Here is a 19,669-nt window from a genome sequence, read left to right as displayed (position 1 = left end):
TGGAATACAATAAAAAGGAAGCTTTTATTCCAATTGCAACAATTAGCTCACTCCCATTTATCTCCAAAGCTCCCACCTGCTTTCTGCAGGGAAATTAATGTAAAGTCTACCTGACCCCTTAGATCAGTGATGGCTAACCTTTTTGTCATCGTGTGTTGAAAGTGCGCCTGCGCGTGTGCGACAATGTGCGTGTATGCCTGCAGCCATAATGTAATGTGTGCACGACCCCCCCATGCACCCCCCATGTGTGCATGACCCCCTGCGCTTTCCCCGCCCCCCTGTGCATGCGTGCATTTTTATTTTTTTTATTTTTTTTTGTTTACATTTATACCCCGCCCTTCTCCGAAGACTCAGGGCGGCTTACAATGTATAGGGCAATAGTCTCATTCTATTTGTATATATTTACAAAGTCAACTTATTGCCCCCCCAACAATCTGGGTCCTCATTTTACCTACCTTATAAAGGATGGAAGGCTGAGTCAACCTTGGGCCGGGCTCGAACCTGCAGTAATTGCAGGCTTTGTGTTCTTAATAACAGGCCTTACCAGGCAGAGCTAAACCGGCCCTTGATCTTCTCACCCCGTTTTGGCTCTAGCAGGCCTCCCTGCAGCCTCCCAGAACCAAAAATGGGCCATGGGGGAGCACGCCCCCCCCCACGCTCCCCTGCACATGCACCCCTCGTGCCTGTGCACATGACCCCTGGGCATGTGCAAGAGAGACCCGAAAATCAGCTAGCCAGCTGGAGGCATGAACATATGCAGGGTGGAGCTGAGATGGGCGACGGCTCGTGTGCCCACAGAGAGGGCTCTGCGTACCACCTGTGGCAGGTGCGCCATTGGTTCGCCATCACGGCTTTAGATGTTTTGCACTTTCTGCAGATAGGAAAAGCCTTGGAGACATGGGTGAAAAGCATTTCCAGGCCTCAGGTTTCCTACTTCCATCTTCCTCCAGTATTCCACAGGGGTTCTTTGCTTTTTGTGTTTTTTTGTGTGTGCTCAGCACGGCCTACACCTTACAAAGTTTGAAAAACCAAACAAGTCATAGTTCTCCAAGTCGGTTTGTGGGGGAAACATTCTCCCGTTTATTAGCTGTGCTTCAAACCACATTGTACAATGTTTCGGTGCGGATATGGCTAAACGTGTGCCTTTATTGGGAAAAGAACTCAAGGCAAGATACACCCTCCTTTTTTATACCCGTATTGTACCAGAATTCCCTAGGGTGAAATCCCAAGGGATTGTAGGAGTTGAAATCTAAACATCTTAAAATTGCCAAGGTTGAGAAACACTAGTCAGCCTCCTGCACCATGGTGGGGAGGCATTTTTGCCCTCTTTGGGCTCCGGAGGCTTTCCTCGAGCCTCTGGGAGGGTGAAAACGGCTTCCCCACGCTCTGGAAGCCCGAACCTCTGGTAGGCCTGTTTTTTGCCCTCCCTGAGCCTCCCTGTGTGCCCTGCACTTACCTGCATCCAAAACAGGCCACGTGGAGACTCCTGGGAGAGGTGGGGCTGGGTGGGCAGGGCAAGTCAGGAGTGAGATTTGGGGGTTCTCCAAACTGCACAGAATCTTAGCTAGAGGTTCTCTCGAATCCCTGCGAACCCCCAGCAGCCCACCCCTGGGGAAGTATCTTCCCCCAACCCCATTGTGGGTTAAAGCTGCATTCCATATCCTTGGGAATTTTCACCAAGAAAAACTTTCACTCCTTCTGATACAAAATGTGCTATGTGGTTATGGATTCAAATCTGGATTTGGGTCAAAGCTTCGATGGCACGAATCCTGCTCTTACTGAGTGGCAGCCTCTATTTTGGGGGTTTCACAGAATATTTCCCATTTATTTCCAGTAACCCTTACATTATTAAATATATGCTCTTCCTTGTGTTTTTTTTTCCAATGAAAAACCAGGAGAGATCCTTCAAAGTGCAAAACAACAACAACCCTTCAGAGCAGTGGTCACCAACTGGTGGTCCATGGACCACTGGTGGTCCACGAGAAAATTTTGGTGGTCCGCAGAAAAATTATCTGCATTTTTTATATTGCACTAAATGCTATTTATCTTTTTTTAAAATTCGTATTAGTGGTCCGCGGGATTTAAAATTATGAATTTAGTGGTCCCTGAGGTCTGAAAGGTTGGTGACCCCTGCTTCAGAGAGTTTCTTAAATAATCACAAAAATATATTACTTATTCTGATCCAGATTTTTTTACAAAAAAAAGCAACTCTGTTAATATAAATGCAAATAATTCAACATCTTATTCATACATGACAGCCTCATGAGATACTGCTTATTTCAAAAATGGTTTTTTCCTCACATTCTTCCTACTACATTCTTGTTTTTTAAAAAAATTATCTACCAGATATAACAACTTAGGACATCTCATATAAGGACCAGCCCTAGTTCCTAGATGATGGTATTGTCTGGTGTATTGACATCCAGGCGTCAGGTTCTACATTTCCCAGGATTCCCAATTCACTGGCTATTGCTGTGAGAATCACAACAATAGCTGAAATTGCAAATTATCTTTTGCAAATTATGTGTATCTCCAGTTAGATGAAGATGGAAAGAAAGCAAGGAAAATGTCTTGTATGCCGTGAAGACTCAAATGGAACAACTCCAAAACACATTTCACAATCAGTCTTGGAGTACCTGAGTATGTACATTTGAAGTCCTCAACGTATTTTCCCCCGTTTTCTTTTTCAGCTTTCATGAAATCCATTCTCATTCCGTCTAGGGGATGGGGGCAGCGGTTGTGCAATACTATTTCTAAGTTTCAAGGACGAAAAGATGAGAAGTCTGGCTAAGATTCTTCAACTCAAAGCTGCCGAAATTACAGATAACCAACATTCACAATGTGAAAAGCTTCAAGTCTGGAGGCCCGGCTGGAAAAGTCAGTAATTCCCAGAACAATTTTTGGCCAGTCCACTTGACCTACAAAGAAAGATTTAAGTATTTTCTAAGAAACCGGAGGTCATAGCCGGGAAGAACACACCTGATCCTGAGAACCTGTTCTCTCAGTCCCTCTGCTGAAGAGCTTATGGAGCAAAGGAGGCCACATGCAAAGGTGTTTTATTCTGGTCCAGAAGCTACAGCATGAACGCTTCACGGCGGAAGAAGAAAAATAAAAGATGATGGGGTCCAAGCAGGCATTGAAGGTGCTGAGAAGCAAGACTTTGATCCGCCAGTCGGGACTTTCCCACTGAATGTAACCCACCACATGGGAGACGTTGTAGGGCGTAAAACAGATGATGAAGACAGCTAAAGTGGCTGCCACCAACCCGACCGCTCGTTGCTTTTTGCTCCTGCAGATGTGTGGTGAAGAGATCACTATCCTTATAAAGCCAAAATAGCAGAAGCAGGTGATCAGGAACGGTACCAGAAAAAGCACAATGCTGAGCTCCAGGCGAACAGGGAGCAGGACCTGGAGTTGCTTCTCTGTGAAATTGTCATAGCAGACATTACTGGAGGGCCCACTTGGAAGGGAATAGTTGTCCCGGTTGAACTCGGTGATGTACACAATGCTGCAGTGGGCAAAAGAGCAGATCCAAATGCTGAGGCTGGCGACTAGGGCGTAGACTGCATGACGCTTCAGCTTGTAATGGATGGGATAAGCTACGCCCAGGTAACGCTCCACGCTTACCGCGGTAAGGAAGAGTGTGCTAGTATAAATGGTGCTGAAGTAGACGAGGCCACTGAGCGGGCACAGAAAAGTGGGTAAAGCCCAACGGCCGGCGATCTGCTCCGCCATCTTGAAGAGGAGGAAAACCAGGAAGCAGAGATCAGAAATGGTCAGGTTGAGGAGAAGGATGCAGTTGGGCGTGGCCTTGAGTCTAATCTTCTGGATGAAAGCGTGCAGGGCCAACAGGTTGGTGGGAAAACCAATTAGAACAGTGAGCATGTAAACTGTAATGTAGGTGTTCCGGGTTTCAGTGCTGGAAGCCATGCTAGGAAGATTTCCACCTGTTGGGAAGAAGAAAGACGTCAGAGCATCCTATCGATCCAGCAAGAGAGGAAGAAAGGGGAGGGGGAAACCTTGCTCCCGTATATATATTCCTCGCAGACCTTTTCTTTTGAAAACATGGAAAGACGTGACATTGTCAAAAAGGTAAAATATACCATTGTACAGGAATAATGGTAGAATTAAACAAGTTGGAATGGTGTAAAGTCGGGACCGCTCGGTAACCACTCCCGAAGGGAAAGGGTAAGGAAAGAGGAGTAAAGAAGGAAGAAAGTAGGTAGGCAGGTGGGTAGGTAGGAAAGAAGGGAGGGAGAAGAAAGGATAGGAGGAGGAGAAGAAGGAGAAGATAGAGGGTTAGAAAGGATGGTAGTGGAAAGTGGGAAAGAGGTGGGGAAGTAGGAAAGCGAGGAGAAGGATGGTGGGGAAAGTTGAAGAAGAATGAGAAGGGAAGAAAGGATTGATCGAGGGAGTGGCGGTCGAGCAGCCCTGATTGAGTATAATTTGAGTATAGGATTGATTGTTGGATAAGTGATTGTATTGTACACTGGTCAAATTGTGGGAATTATTATGGAAAATAAAAATTTTGCCCCGCCCCCCCAAAAAATAAAAACAACAACAACAACAAAAAAAGGTAAAATATTTTGCTACAGGGAAAAGCTTAGAACAGTAGTGGTGGCCCGCCAAGAATTGCTAAAATGTTTAAGACAAATCCGAAAAATGCTGGAAGTGTCATCAGATACCTGGTTCATATTACCATATGTGGTGGACATGCGTAGAAGCTAAAAGATATTGGACTAAAATACACACATGGTAGGGAAAAAATGATTAAAAAACATATAGACTTAAAACCAGAATTTTTTTTTTTTACTGGGGATTATACCTGAAACATATAGCAGAGAATTGAGATATTTGATTGTGAATGTTGTAACAGCAGCTAGGATTGTGTTTGCTAAAAATTGGAAAAATGAGAAACCTATGCAAGATGAAATCATTCAAAAAATAATGGAATGTGCAGAAATGAGTAAATTGACATTTGAAATTAGAGAACAGGAAGATAAACAATATTATAAGATATGGGATCTATTTTACCAATGGTTAGAAGGGAAGATACAGTGAAAAAGATTTGAGAAAGGTTATTATAAGGGAAAATTTTGAATCAAATTGATTTAAGTTGATGGGACGAATGATGTAACAAGATAAGATTGGCATAATATAAGATTAGATAAATTTATGACATGTATATGATGAAATTGCACAAAAGATGTATAATCTGCCCACCAAAATACTGTATTTGGATTGAAGATGTTTTAATGTTTGTTTGTTGTAAAAAATAAAAAAAAATTAAATTTAAAAAAAGGAACAGTAATGGTGAAACATTTTGGCACTGAGTGCCGAAAAGATGAGGTGGAAACATCGCGTGCACATTCGTCAGGGCCGTGCCCCGGAAAAGCCGAACTTCTGGGTTCTAATGTGCATGCACACCCGACGATCAGCTGGCTGGTACACATGCGCAGGCTGGTTTTCAGCACTGCCCTACACGTGAAGGGATAGGGCACCGGAAAAGCCGAACATCCGGGTTCTGGTGCGCATGCGGTCCCCGACAATCAGCTAGCTGGCATGCATGTGCACACTGGTTTTCGGCACTGCCACGCACATGAGGACAGCTGTTCATCTCACGCGCATGCGTGCAGAAATCCAGAAGACAAACAGGCAAAGTCAGGCATGCTGGGTGACATGGTTTCACGTGCCACTTTGGGCACCCGTGCCATAGGTTCGCCATCATGGGCTTAGAAATAATCAATCTGGAGCAAATACTTTCTCCCAGGTAGTTCTCCTGGCCAGTCAATGGTTGTTGATCAACCACCGATTCCAAGAAGGAGCTTTGGAAATAAAGATCTAGAAGCCTTCTACCTGAAGAGGATGGTACTTTTAGGAAGAGACTGGACAGCCACTTGTCTATAATGGTGTAGGATTTCCTACTTGAGCAGGGGGTTGGAGTAGAAGACCTCCAGCTCTACTATTCTGTTATTATCTGTTTAATTCCTATCAGATTGTACTAGTTCACAATCTTGAACCATCTGACTATACTGTTCAGCTCTCAGCCCTGTATTTCTCTCCTCTTCCTCATGTTGCTTTGTTTACTGCCTCCAAGGGCACACCAGAACAACTAGACACAAGGACAGTTTTCCCCCGAATGCCATCACTCTGCTAAATAAATAATTCCCTCAACACTGTCAAACTATTCACTAAGTCTGCATTACTATTACTATTAATCTTCTGATCGTTCCTATCACCCATCTCCTCCCACTTATGACTGTATGACTGTAACTTTGTTGCTTGTATCCTTATGATATATATTGATTGTTTCCTAGTATGATTTGATGGCTTATTTGTACCCTATGACAGTCATTAAGTGTTGTACCTTATGATTCTTTATGAATGTATCTTGTCTTTTTATGTACACTGAGTGCATATGCACCAAAGACAAATTCCTTGTGTGGCCAATCACACTCGGCCAATAAAAAGTATTCTATTCTATTCTATTCTATTCTATTCTATTCTATTCTATTCTATTCTATTCTATTCTATTCTATTCTATTTCTATTCGCTTTGAGCATGGGTTAACCTGGGACCTCTCCTTTTTAGACCTGCTCTTGTTATTTGTCAACTCTAGCAAACGTTTGAATTAAATGCACTGCATGGATGTCTTTATCCTCATGGGGGTGCAACAGCACCGGTTAAACCGAAGACTGTAGCCGATCAGGGAATGAACTGAAGCATTGCTTCCTCCTTTCATCCATCAAATCTGCTACTCTCCTTCCACCTACCTTTTCTGAATGATTCTTGGTAAACAGGCAAGATTGACAGAGCTTTGAACATTGGCTGGAACTTGGAGAGTGCTCTGATTATATCATCATCTTCACCACTGTATTATCATCTCCATTACAGTACTATTATAGCAGAACACACAAATTCTACAGAGATGTTTTTGGCCTGAGCAAACAAGGCGATGTTTATTCCTTGAACAAATATCCACACCAGTTTGTTCAATTCCCAGGGTCTATTGTGGACTCGTGGAAAATTGCAAAACTCAGTCTGTTTTCTCTCCTCTCTGGCCTTTCCAAATACATCCTTTCTATACCTTGTGTAGCGTTTTGGCTCCCTTGAATTGCTTTTTCTTTATATGGTACTTCCACCTTTCTCTTTCTGCTTTTTTTGGAGTGGGAGCAGGGAGGTTAAAATATTATTTATACAGCTGGTTTTTATATTTAATGTACCTCACCATTGTCCAGTTTGTAGCCTATAATGGGTGACAAATATGCCTCTACCTCAATATTCATAAGTCGTAACAAGCAGAATTTCCTCTGTAATTTTGGGGGAAAAAATGGGGAAGCTTTCAAGTGAAGGGAGAAAAAATTAAATGATAAAAGGTGGAGGCATTTATCCATTATTTCCCCTCTCCCCACCTCTTTTTTTTTTCACGTTATAGATTACTTCCTCCAAATAACAGCTGGACATAGAGAGCTGCTTCAAATTCCCCTCCAGTTCTTTGTATTTTTAATATTGTTTTTATTAAACCATTTTCTTCATTTTACATCGCAAATTGCCATCTTTGCAACACTCCTGTACCAATGTACATTCACCTTATATGTGCTATTATGTATACAATCTGTAGTTATTATTCTGTATGTTTTTTACTCCCCACCTCCCCACCAGAGAGACAGCAGCTCCGACTGCACTTTGCTCACAGAAGCACGAAGCCAAAAGCACCAGCCTGAAGATGATTAGTGAGACCTCGTCGAAACGTCGCCAAGATACTGTCAACCTTACACGGGAAAAGACCCGAATATGCCAAGATCTACATACCTATACCTATGAAAATCTACGAAAACACACACACACACACACACATATATATATATATATGTAGGTCTTTGGTTATTCCGGTTTTCTCCCGCGTAAAATTGGAAGTGTCTTGGCGAAATTTCGACGAAGTCTCATTCGTCATCTTCAGGCTTCAGCTTTGTGCTTCTGGGAGCAATGTGTGATTGCAGCTGTTTCTTCCTTTTTAACTGCTAGTGGGGGTTTGAACTCATTGGGTGGGAGCTTGGCTGTGCTCTGATTGGATGGGGTTTTTTTTGTGCTCTGATTGGATGGGGGTGTGTCCTGTTTGGGTGAGGGCTTGGTTGTGCTCAGATTAGTCTGAGTAGTCAGAAAACACACACACACACACACACACATATATATATATATATATATATATATATATATATATATATATATATATATGTGTGTGTGTGTGTGTGTGTGTGTGTGTGTGTGTGTGTGTGTGTGTGTGTGTATATATATTGGTTATTCGGGTTTTCTCCTGCGTAAAATTGGAAGTGTCTTGGCGACGTTTCGACAAAGTCTCATTCGTCATCTTCAGGCTTCAGCTTCGTGTTTCTACACGGGAGAAAACCCGAATAACCAAAGACCTACATACAAACACCCGCGAAAACTTCAGAAAACATGTGTGTGTGTGTGTGTGTGTGTGTGTGTGTGTGTGTGTGTGTGTGTATCTGTAATCTAGAATGTATGTTTATAATATGTTAGGTTTTGTATTTCATAGTTTGTATTTTTACCTCTTGTGTTTTTTATCAAAATGGGATGGGAATCTGCCATAGGATAAATTAATCCCTTTCCCTATTTTCACAAAGGTAGAGAGAGAGAATGAACGGCCCGAGGTCACCCAGATTTAAAAGGGAGAAATAGAGTGTCTCAGACTTGCTAAAAAATAGAAAGGATGTCTGCAAAGGGATGGTGAGAATTTATAATATTGCACCCTGTTCTTCACCGTTTGTTCTTCCTTTGCCCACAGGCATGGTAATAAGCTCCATTTAGAGGTTTTATTATCTTCATCCGTCTTTTCAACTTTGGCAAAGCCTCCAGAAAAGTTTGACAAGATGATTATTGTTTACAAAGCATGAGGTAAAAGAACCATGTGTTTGGACAAAGCAATTTAGCTGCTGATTCTCTCATCACCAAGTCGGCATAAACCCACCCAGCTCATTTCACCTTGCACCCTGACTGGAAATTATATTCCACAGTGGTGCAGTGGTTAAAATGCAGTAGTGCAGGCTACTTCTGCTGGCTGCTGGCTGCCGACTGCCTGCAACTTGGCAGTTCAAATCACACCAGGTTGACTCGCCCTTCCATCCTTCTGAGGTGGGTAAAATGAGGACCCAGATTGTTGGGGGCAATAGGCTGACTCTGTAAACTGCTTAGAGAGGGCTGTAAAGCACGGTGAAATGGTATATAAGTCTAGGTCTTCCCACACAGCAGGAATTTGAGCCCATCACATTGGCAGCAGCTTGGCTTTTCAGCTAAAATGTGATGCTCAGATGTAAACATAGGACCACCTTCTACAGAGGACTAAGGTCATACCTGGTCACCTACAGTAGTGGCCAAAATTGTGGAAACCTTTTAGGAAAAGTGTATTTTTGTGGTTTGATGGCTAATAACACCACTTTTTTTGGGGGGGGGGGGAGTTTCAAGATATTTCTATTCCACTGCTGGAATGGCCTGGGAATAGCTCAGACTTTAACCCAATTGAAAAGCTATGGAGCCGACTAAAGAAATTTGTAAGACAGAAGCGACCTAGCAATAAAACCCAGTTAATAGAAGCAATTGTGCAATCTTGGTTTCACATTAGAACAGCTGCAGAACTCAAAGACTTGGTTCACTCCATGGGAAGATCTTGTAAGGCTGTAATTCATGCTAAAGGTTATCCAACTAAGGATTAACTGACATGGTGATAATTTTTGTATATCTCGTTTTTTCTATGTGTTTCATTTTTCTCCTTTATACTGTAACTGCTATAATAATAATAATAATAATAATAATAATAATAATAATAATAATAATAATAATAATAATAATAATAATAATGATGATAATGATAATGATAATAATAATATTTTAATTTTTATACCGCCCTTCTCCCGAAGGACTCAGGGCGGTTAACAGCCAGATAAAATACAATACAGTACAATACAATAAAACCCAATTAAAAAACTTATTCTATGTGGCTAATAATTTAAAATTATAAAACACATAATATAAAACCCCATTTAAAATCCAATTTAAAAACCCATTTTATGCCAGTCCTGCTCGGAAGAATAAATAGGTCTTCAGCTTGCGGCGAAAGGTGCGGAGGTCAGGAAGTTGACGGAGTCCAGGGGGAAGCTCGTTCCAGAGAGTAGGTGCCCCCACAGAGAAGGCCCTCCCCCTGGGGGTTGCCAGCCGACATTGTTTGGCTGACGGCACCCTGAGGAGACCCTCTCTATGGGAGCGCACCGGTCGGTGGGAGGCATATGGTAACAGAAGGCGGTCCCGAAGATATCCGGATCCTATGCCATGGAGCGCTTTAAAGGTGATAACCAGCACCTTGAGGTGCACCCGGAAGACCACAGGCAGCCAGTGCAGCCTGCGCAGGAGAGGTGTTATATGAGAGCCACTCGTGGCTCCCTCTATCACCTGCGCAGCTGCATTCTGGACCAACTGGATCCTCCGGGTGCTCCTCAAGGGAAGCCCCATGTAGTGAGCATTGCAGTAGTCCAGGCGACTACTATTTGCTACTACTCTAATAGCAAATCCTTCATAAAAGTTATTGCGTTACATTCTTGATTAAATTATCTTTCCTTTGATATAGAATTTTATGGTACTATTCCAAAAAAGGTGGGGCTATTAGCTAGTTTTAGAAAATACACTTCTCCCAAAATGTTTTCCACAATTTTGGCCGCTATTGTAGTAGAACTGCTGAATCAGAGTGACTCATACTACCAATCTATGCCTGCAGTTCTAGTCAAGTATTTGATGACACTGGAGAGAAAATATACCAGTCAAGAGGGTGGGGAAAATGGGCAGGGAAGCTGCTCATTCTCCAACATTTCTGCCTGATCTTATATTCCTTAAGCAAAAGGAGGGGAATCTGAGACCAAGCCAAGGGAACAAAGAACGATTTGCCATAACAGAATATCACTTGGCAAGAAGTCTTTCAGAGCATAGAAAAACTGTTCATCACACAATTGTTTGCTTTGGGAATAGAAGCCCAGTATCCTGCTGATTTGCTTGTGTTATTTCTCCTTGTCTTTATCTATTTGCATTGTGATAACAGGGAGGAAGTTTGCAATTGCTGCTTCTAAATGAGTGGAAAAGAACTACATCTACGAATCCGCCTCTCCTAAATTAGACATCTCATTTCTATAATAGGTGTTCTCCTCTGTAGATCATTTTAGAGCAGGGGTATCAAACTCAAGGCCCAGGGGCTGGATCCGGCCCACAGAGTTCTTAGATCTAGCCAGTGGTGGGATTCAGCCAGTTCGCACCACTTCGGGAGAACCGGTTGTTAACTTTCTGAGCAGTTTGGCAAACTGGTTGTTGGAAGAAATCATTAGGGCAGAGAACCGGTTGTTAAACTATGTGAATCCCACAACTGGATCTGACCCTCAGGGCCTCTGCCAGCAAAGGACTGGCCCATGGGGCTCTGCCAATGAAAACGGAGCTCAGGAGGGCTGAAGGCGGCCCTCCCGAGCTCCCTTTTCTGTAGCAGAGGGTTGCATGAGGCCGTTGCAGCCGAAAAAGAGCTCAGGATCCTGTTTTCACTGGCAGAGCGCTCGGGCCACCCCAGGCACCCTCAACAGGAGTGATGTTGAGCTGGCCACGCCCATCCTGGCCACGGCCCCCTGGCCCCCTGAGGTCAAACACAACCCTCAATGAAATCGAGTTTGACCCCGACTCCCCCGTTTTAGAGACAACTTAAAACAAGCCGCCTCCCAAGGATTCCAGAATTATAGCTTTGCTTGTGATAACAATAAGCCAGGTGTGTACTTTGGCACCAGACACACAACCCCATACAAAGCCTAGACTAGAGAATGTGTGACCGGCTCTTCTTTTTATGAGCAGGCCACACGTTCGTACAACAACTCTCCATAACGACTCAAGCGTAAGTCGTAGTAAGACTGATTCCCAGATGAATGGGCGTAGAATTTACATTTTCATCTAATAGCAATTGCGCTTAGACTTATGTACCGCTTCACAGTGCTTTTATAACCCTCTCTAAGTGGTTTACAGAGTGAAGCCTATTGCCCCCAACAATCTGGGTCCTCATTTTACCTACCTTGGAAGGATGGAAGGCTGACTCAACCTTGAGCCTGGTGAGATTCGAACTGCCAAATTGCAGGCAGCTGGCAGTCAGCAGAAGTAACCTGCAATATTTCTTTCTAACCACTGTGCCACCACGCAGTGGTTAGAATGCTATGTTCACATAGCTTTTAGGAGAGTAAAAAGCTGCCCACGTTCACTTTGGATAGTGAGATGGGCAGCATATAAATTTAATAAGTACAGTGAATGACATAAACCATTTTTATAGCAACAGCACTTAAACTTATATACTGCTTTGCAGTACTTTACAGCACTCTCTAAACAGTTGATAGAGTCAGCATATTGCCCTCAACAATCTGAGTCGTCATTTTATCAACCTCAAAAGCATGGAAGGCTGAGTCTACCTTGAACTGGTCAGGATCGAACTCAAGGCAGTGAGCAGAGTTAGTCTGCAATACTGCATTCTAACCACTGCACCACCATGGCTCATGTTTTTATGTCCAAATTCAGTCATAAGTGACAGGGTATTTTGATTACAGATTGTACTGAAAATGCAAGCCACTGATTTTCTTCTTCTTCTTTATTTTCCAGCACCCACCACCCTTGCTTCTGTTAATCTTTGCTTTTTTTAAAAAAATTATCTCCTTTAAATATCAGGAGTTTATTAAAATCCTATGCCTCTTTGCTACTGCCATGTAAAATTCCCTCAAATGTCACCTCTGGGGCTTGGATCAGGGCCAGAAGAGTTGCACCTAGGTTACTAGTCCAAGAAAGGAATGACTTATCTCTTGATACAGGTTATCGGGCAAACTCTCTTAATAATTGCCTAGCAAAGAGCAGTATAACCTCATAGGGATTATCACATGTTATCAAATGCAGCTAATGAAATGACTGGATGTGTGTTGTTTTGAGACCTGTTGTTGTGGTTCGCCTGCAGCCTGTGGAGCTGGCAATGGAGTCAGACAGCGATGAGGCTGAGGAAGAGCATGGGCAGTCCTGGAGGCTGGGGAAGGCCCGGATGAGGGCTCTGCATCGGAGGCAGAGATGGGGGCCAGGGCCATCGGGGAATGATGTACGGATTCCAGAGCCTCCAGAGGCTGACAGTAGTGAGGCAGAGAAACAGGAGGAGCCTGTTCCTAATGCACGCATGAGAAGAGCTGCCAGAAGGAAAGAGCAGCTAAAGCAAAGAGGACGACTCGGGAGTAGGGCCAAGAGATGATTGGCTCCTCCCATAAGGCTTAAAAGACCAGCAACGGCATTTGGGCTCTTTGCCAGAAAACAACATTGATAGCTTTGTCTTGTTGCATTTGTTTCATATCTGTATCTTCTGAACTTTTGCCAAGAAAGGCCTTTGGCAGTTTGCCTAATTGGACCAAGGTTGGTGATAGGACTGAGGAATTGTGTTGGGAGGAATTTGCTTTTATTTAGTTGGACTATGCTGAGAATGAAGTAATTCTCAGCTGTTCTAATAAAGTTTGGTTTTTTTACACTGATTGAGTTTTCTACTACCTTACTTGGGCCTGGGTCACAATACCTGTCACTAATGCCTAATGCTTAGCTTTGCAAACAGCTGCTCAATTTTCTCCCAGCCACAATATATGGGAGCAGACAGAAGGGGGAAATTGCAATTTGCAATAAGGGTTTTGGCCCATATCTGGGAATTCAAAAATTCATGGAATTTTTTCTCTGAGAAGTCGATTTTTTTTTAGAGGTATTGCCTTTTGATCTGGAATAAATTCATATTTGTCATGTCAGAAGTTAATCTATTCTCTTCCTTCATAAATAAAGTTGTTAAACGTGCATTGCAACCATGAAGGCAAGTATATGTACCAAATTTAATAAGTACATTTGTAGAATAGAATAGAATAGAATAGAATAGAATAGAATAGAATAGAATAGAATAGAATAGAATAGAATAGAATAGAATAGAATAGAATAGAATAGAATAGAATAGAATATTTAAGGGAGCCTATTTAGAATTGTCATATAGTTGCTAGCCCAATTACCATTTTATGCTTTTATATCATGCGTTTCTGCATAACATGTTCTTTTTCTTCCAGAACGGGGCAGTGGCAAGGAAACAAATTACCAAAATGCAAATGTTTGCCAAATGTTTGATTACCGGTATTGGCATTTGGCATTTGAATAGCACACTTTGTGCTCTTCTCAAAAAATAATAATAATAATGGATCATCCACATAGATAAGGTCAGGACAGAAGAAATTTGGATGCTATTGAAATTAAACTGAACTCATCACCCACAGTTAGTACAAACTATTACACATTAATTTCCAACTAAACAATATAGGTAGTCCTCGACTTACGACCACACTTCAGCCCAGCATTTTTGGTTGCTACGTGAAGCATTCGTTTCAGTGAATTTTATCCCATTTAACAATCTTTCTTGCCACAGTTGTTAAGTTGTGACTCTGGCTTCCCCATTGACTTTGTTTGTCAGAAGATTGACCAAAGGTTGGATCCCATGACCCTGGGACACTGCAACTGTCATAAATATGAACCACTTGCCAAGCATCCAAATTTTGATCACGTGTCTTTGGTATAGTGGCCAGACGTCCTGCTTTTGGCGGGACAGTCCCGCTTTTTAATAATTTGTCTCACATCCCGCGGCATTTCAAAAAAGTCCCGATTTTTTTTTCACTCCCATTCTGAAAATGGGAGGCGGCAATGCAAGAGGAGGAGGAGGAAGTGGAGAAGGGGGAGTGGCGGAGAAGGGGGCGCGAGATCGCCCGCTGCCTGGAAGAGCCGAGAGGAGAGCCGAGGAGAGCCGAGCCTGCCTGGAAGAGCCGAGAGGAGAGCCGAGCCTGCCTGGAAGAGCCGAGAAGCAGCAGCCGCTCCTCCTCCTTCAGCCAGGTGGCGAGACTCAGCGTGCATGCGCAGCCGCCCCTCCCCCCCCCCATCAAAGGTGTCCCGCTTTGCCATCGCTGAAATCTGGTCACTTTAGTCTTTGGGGATGCTGCAAAGGTCTTAAATGTGAAAAACAGCCATAAGTCACTTTTTTTAGGGTCGCTGTCCATCAGTCATTAAATGAACTGTTGTAAGTCAGGGATGACCTGTACAATTTCAGAAGTGTTCTGATGTCCATTCCTAAAGTTTAGAAAGAACACAAAACTTGCTTTGAGACTTGCTGCATGGAATCTATTTAAAGAATGTTAAGGGAATGTTTTGTGCCTGGCATAACCAGTTATTCCCTCTGCTGTTTCTCTATTATTCTTACTCTGAATCAACATCTGTCTTTGTTCAAATCACCAGATGGATTAATGAAAATCATTGCCATAGTTCACTAAACATCTCATGAGTGTCCGTTAATGGAACAGCCAAGCCATCCAGGAGAACGAGTCTACCAGATTTCTAAATTAGGCACTAAGCTAAAATGTCACATTTCCTCCAGGGGTGAAATGCTCCCGGTTCAGACCGGTTCGGCCAATCCAGTAGTAGTAATCATGGCAGGTGGTTTGGAGCAGGAGCCCCCAACTTTTTGACCTCAGGGACCACTAAATTCATAATTTTAAATCTCGTGGACCACTAATATGATTTGCTTAATGACCGGCTGGGTGGGTATGGCTAGGTGATCATGTGACTGGTAAGCATGACTAACTTGATGTCACTCACGTCGAGGCTCTACTTGCCCCTCCCCTCCTACTCACTCCTCCCCTCCCTGCCCGGGCTCCTTAGGGCCCCAACAGGAAGCAGTTGTCGGAGCTAAGCAGCCACCATGAGAAAGAGTTGGCAAAACAGCTGGCTCAGTTCAAATTGGATCCGACCGAGAAGGAGGCTCAGCAGAAGCACCTCACTGAGGACTAGGAACATAGGCTTTCCAGTCAGAGGGAAGACCAGCAGGAGTACAAGGCCAGGTACCGGCGCCTGGAGGCTCAGCGGGCTGAGATGGTAAGCCAGTTCCAGGCCATGATGCAGTCCCACTGGAATAAGGTCCTCTGGCTCTTCACTACCACCAGCACTTCCCTCCAGCCTTCTCCCAAAGCCCCACACCAGGAGGCTGAAGCAGACCCCAAGCCAGAATTTCTGCTCCCCTCCAACCTACACAAAAAGACCCCAAAGGGGGAGACTCTCTGCAGCAACACAAACATTCATTGCACGTATCCGGTCTAGGGGGCATAGTTTGAGGACCCCTGATTTAGTGCAATATAAAAAATGCAAATAATTTTTCTGGGGACCACCAAAAATTTTTCGCGGACCACCAGTGGTCCACGGACCACCAATTGGTGACCACTGGTTTGGAAAACCAGTAGTGGCGTGAGGCTCCGCCCGCCCGCCCAGTCATCGTTACTTCCTGGTTTTAACTTTAATGTGTTTTTTACCCTCTGTACATGCGCAAAAAGTTTTATGCATGCGCAGAGGGTCTGTGCGCGCATGGCGCATGCATGTTACATGCACTTCCGAACCAGTAAGGAAGGTAATTGATTTCCTCCTATACAGTAGTGACCAAAATTGTGGAAACCTTTTGGGAAAAGTGTATTTTTTAAAATTAGCTAATAACACCACTTTTTTTTTAGTAGTACCATAAAATTATATATCAATGGAAAGATAATTTAATCAAGAATGTAATGCAATAACTTTTATGAAGTATTTGCTATTAGAATAGTAATTACAGTACAAAGAGGAAAAGTGAAACACCTAGAAAAAACGAGCTATACAAAAATGATCACCAGAGAAAAAAAATGAGATATACAAAAATGATCACCATAGAAAAAACGAGATATACAAAAATTATCACCATGTCAGTTAATACTTAGTTGGGTAACCTTTAGCATGAATTACGGCCTTATAATGTCTTCCCATGGAGTGAACCAAGTCTTTGAGTTCTGCAGCTGTTATAATGTGAAACCAAGATTGAAGGATGGCTTCTATTAACTGGGTTTTATTGTTGGGTCGCTTCTGACTTACAAGTTTCCTTAGTCGGCTCCATAGATTTTCAATTGGGTTAAGGTCTGGGCTATTCCCAGTCCATTCCAGCAGTGGAATATGATTATCTTGAAACTCCAAAAAAAAAAAAAAAAAGTGGTGTTATTAGCCATCAAACCTCAAAAAATACACTTTCCCCAAAAGGATTCCACAATTTTGGCCACTACTGTAACTTTGCAGAGGAACCCCACCATAATATCAAGCAGAGAAGGGCTATTAGCTCTGAAGCTAGCCTGACTGAGGCCACCTTGGAGGCTTCATTGTTGCCACAATGGTGCTGAAGGATAGGGAGGGGGGAATAGAGATAGTTGGGATTTTGTAGCCAAAACAAAACAGTTTTCCCTGAGAACCAAGGGCATTCCCACAGGTGGATGAAAAGAGAAGGAGTGAAGTTTCCGAACAACCAGACAGCAGCTTCATTGGTCCATGTGACTGATTGTTTGGGAAAGAGGGGAAAACTTTTACTTTTAATTAGGTGAGAACTGCGGGAACCTTTAGCGTCGGTTTTCATCAATCGATGCCAATATGATATGTCCAATAAACCTGTTCTTTGAGGAACCTGCTTGCTACGGATGTATTCCTTGGAACCTTGAAAGCGGCATTCTCCATTTGCATAATATTTTAGTTGATTAAACAACTGTAATGACGAATGAAGACAGAATACTTGGGACTGAACAGAAAGGTAGCAATTAATTAACACACTACACTTCTACTCCATGAAATTACCATCAGCTCCAGAAAAGAAGCTTCAACAGCTCAAGCTCCTAGTTATCAGAGGCAGGAAGCGAAAATTAGGCATCGGAGCACAGATGTGAGAGCATCCTGTACTATCCTTGTTATAAAACGGTAAACTGTTTCCTACCTTTCCTTCGTTTGCACATGATATTGTAGCTATCTGGAGCCTTGATGAACGTACCGTTTCTTTTATGTACACTGAGAGCATATGCACCAAGACAAATTCCTTGTGTGCCCAATCACACTTGGCCAATAAAAATTCTATTCTATTCTATTCCTGATGTCTGAGATCAGAAAAACCTGGTGACCGTCATAGAGGTGTCTGGCTATACAATAATATTTGCTATCTGGACACATCATTTCCTTGGACAGAGCTTATTATGATCCTTCCGAGATGGATTACAGAAGGCCACGCATCCCACTGATGTCAATGATGTTATTAGACTAATCAAATGGCAAACGGCTGCTAGCAAGGGCAGTTGACCTCTGTTCTCAATAGCTCAGGAGAGGAAATTGCTTTGGATCTAATTCTATTGCTTTGGTCTCTGATAAAGTGAATAATGTATTTCTGGAGGGTGCTGGTGCGTGGTGGAACTGATTCACTTCAGAAATGGCACAGCATATCCTGGGATGGATGCAGTAATTCAGCCTGATGCTCTCAAGGCATATTGGACAACATCTCCATCATCTGCAAGCAGGATAAGGACATTTGGTTCCAGATGTACAACTGAATACTGTCTGAACTTTCTGAAGCAAAGATCTAGAGTGGGAAATGATTAGTACCTAGATGGGATTTCCTGGCTTGGCAGCCTTTGTGGCCCACCAGTGACCAGAGGAATTGGCACAGATTTGGATAGTGAGGAGGTTGGGGAGGAACATGGGCCAGTCCTGGAGACTGAGGAAGGCTCTGATGAGTGCTCTGCATCGGAGGCAGAGTGGGGCCAGGGCCATATGACAGGTATCAGCTGCCTTTGGAGTCAGACATCAATGAGGCAGACAAACAGCTGGAGCCTGTTCCCAGTGTACGCATGCGGAGCTTGCCAGACGGAGGGAACAGCTAAAGAAGAAGGGTCGACTTGGGAGTAAGGCTACAAGTGGACAATGAATGCCCCCCCCCCAGAGGGAATAAAAGAGGAGCGAAAGGGGAATTGAGACAATTAGTTCATTACTGCATTCTTGCCAAGTATTGTGGCATCTGAAAGATATCGACCTGGCCACTCTCCAAGCCTGATAAAGGTCGGTAATTGTGAACTATCTTGAAAGACTGTGGGAGAGGAAAGACTTTGCTGGAGAGGAATTCACTGTAAATTAAATAAAAGGGGTTTATCAGGATGAGGACTCAGCTTCGTGCTGATGGGGAAACCTAGGTTGGAACAGCCTTAAATATCAGAATTTTATCAAAACTGTATCTCATTAAGATGCTAGGGAGTGGTTATGTTATTTTTTTAAAAATTCTCTTTCAGTAATAAGTACAGCATATTCCTCCTTACTGTGGTGAGAGCTCCCAGCTAAACATCTCACCTACGGTAAAATGGTCTGGCCTGGATTGTACCAACTAAGGTTTCGTAAAAGGTAAGTTGTATGTGACTAAACGTCCCAATTTGGAAATAAGTGTATTTTATTCCAAGAAATAAACAAACCTTTCATAGAATAAATTGAGACTTTGAATTTTGACACAGGGTTACTCAGGGGATGAAAGTATTCCCCTCATAATATAGCAGAGCACCATTAACGCAACATCCACGTATGCTTTATATGTGTTGTGGTTCGCCAGCAGCCTGCAGAACTGGCAACAGAGTCAGACGGCGATGAGGCTGAGGAAGAACATGGGCCAGTCTTGGAGGCTGGGGAAGGCCCAGATGAGGGCTCTGCTTCAGAGGCAGAGGTGGGGCCAGGACTATCT

At 43.3% G+C, this 19,669-nt stretch overlaps 1 protein-coding gene across 1 annotated transcript in view; it reads right to left on the bottom strand.

The window, feature by feature from the left end:
* Positions 1–1,081: 1,081 nt before the first annotated feature.
* Positions 1,082–19,669, bottom strand: part of LOC131204467 (free fatty acid receptor 3-like) — a 31,725-nt gene continuing 13,137 nt past the window's right edge. Inside the window, exon 2 of the mRNA XM_058195808.1 lies at positions 1,082–3,947. Coding sequence (XP_058051791.1) covers positions 2,959–3,930 — 972 coding nt within the window. The 5' untranslated portion in view covers positions 3,931–3,947 and the 3' untranslated portion in view covers positions 1,082–2,958. The remainder of the gene's footprint in view (positions 3,948–19,669) is intronic.

This window comes from Ahaetulla prasina, chromosome 10 (assembly GCF_028640845.1).
Source record: "Ahaetulla prasina isolate Xishuangbanna chromosome 10, ASM2864084v1, whole genome shotgun sequence".
Classification (NCBI taxonomy): domain Eukaryota; kingdom Metazoa; phylum Chordata; class Lepidosauria; order Squamata; family Colubridae; genus Ahaetulla; species Ahaetulla prasina.
This window is presented reverse-complemented; position numbering and strand designations above follow the sequence as displayed.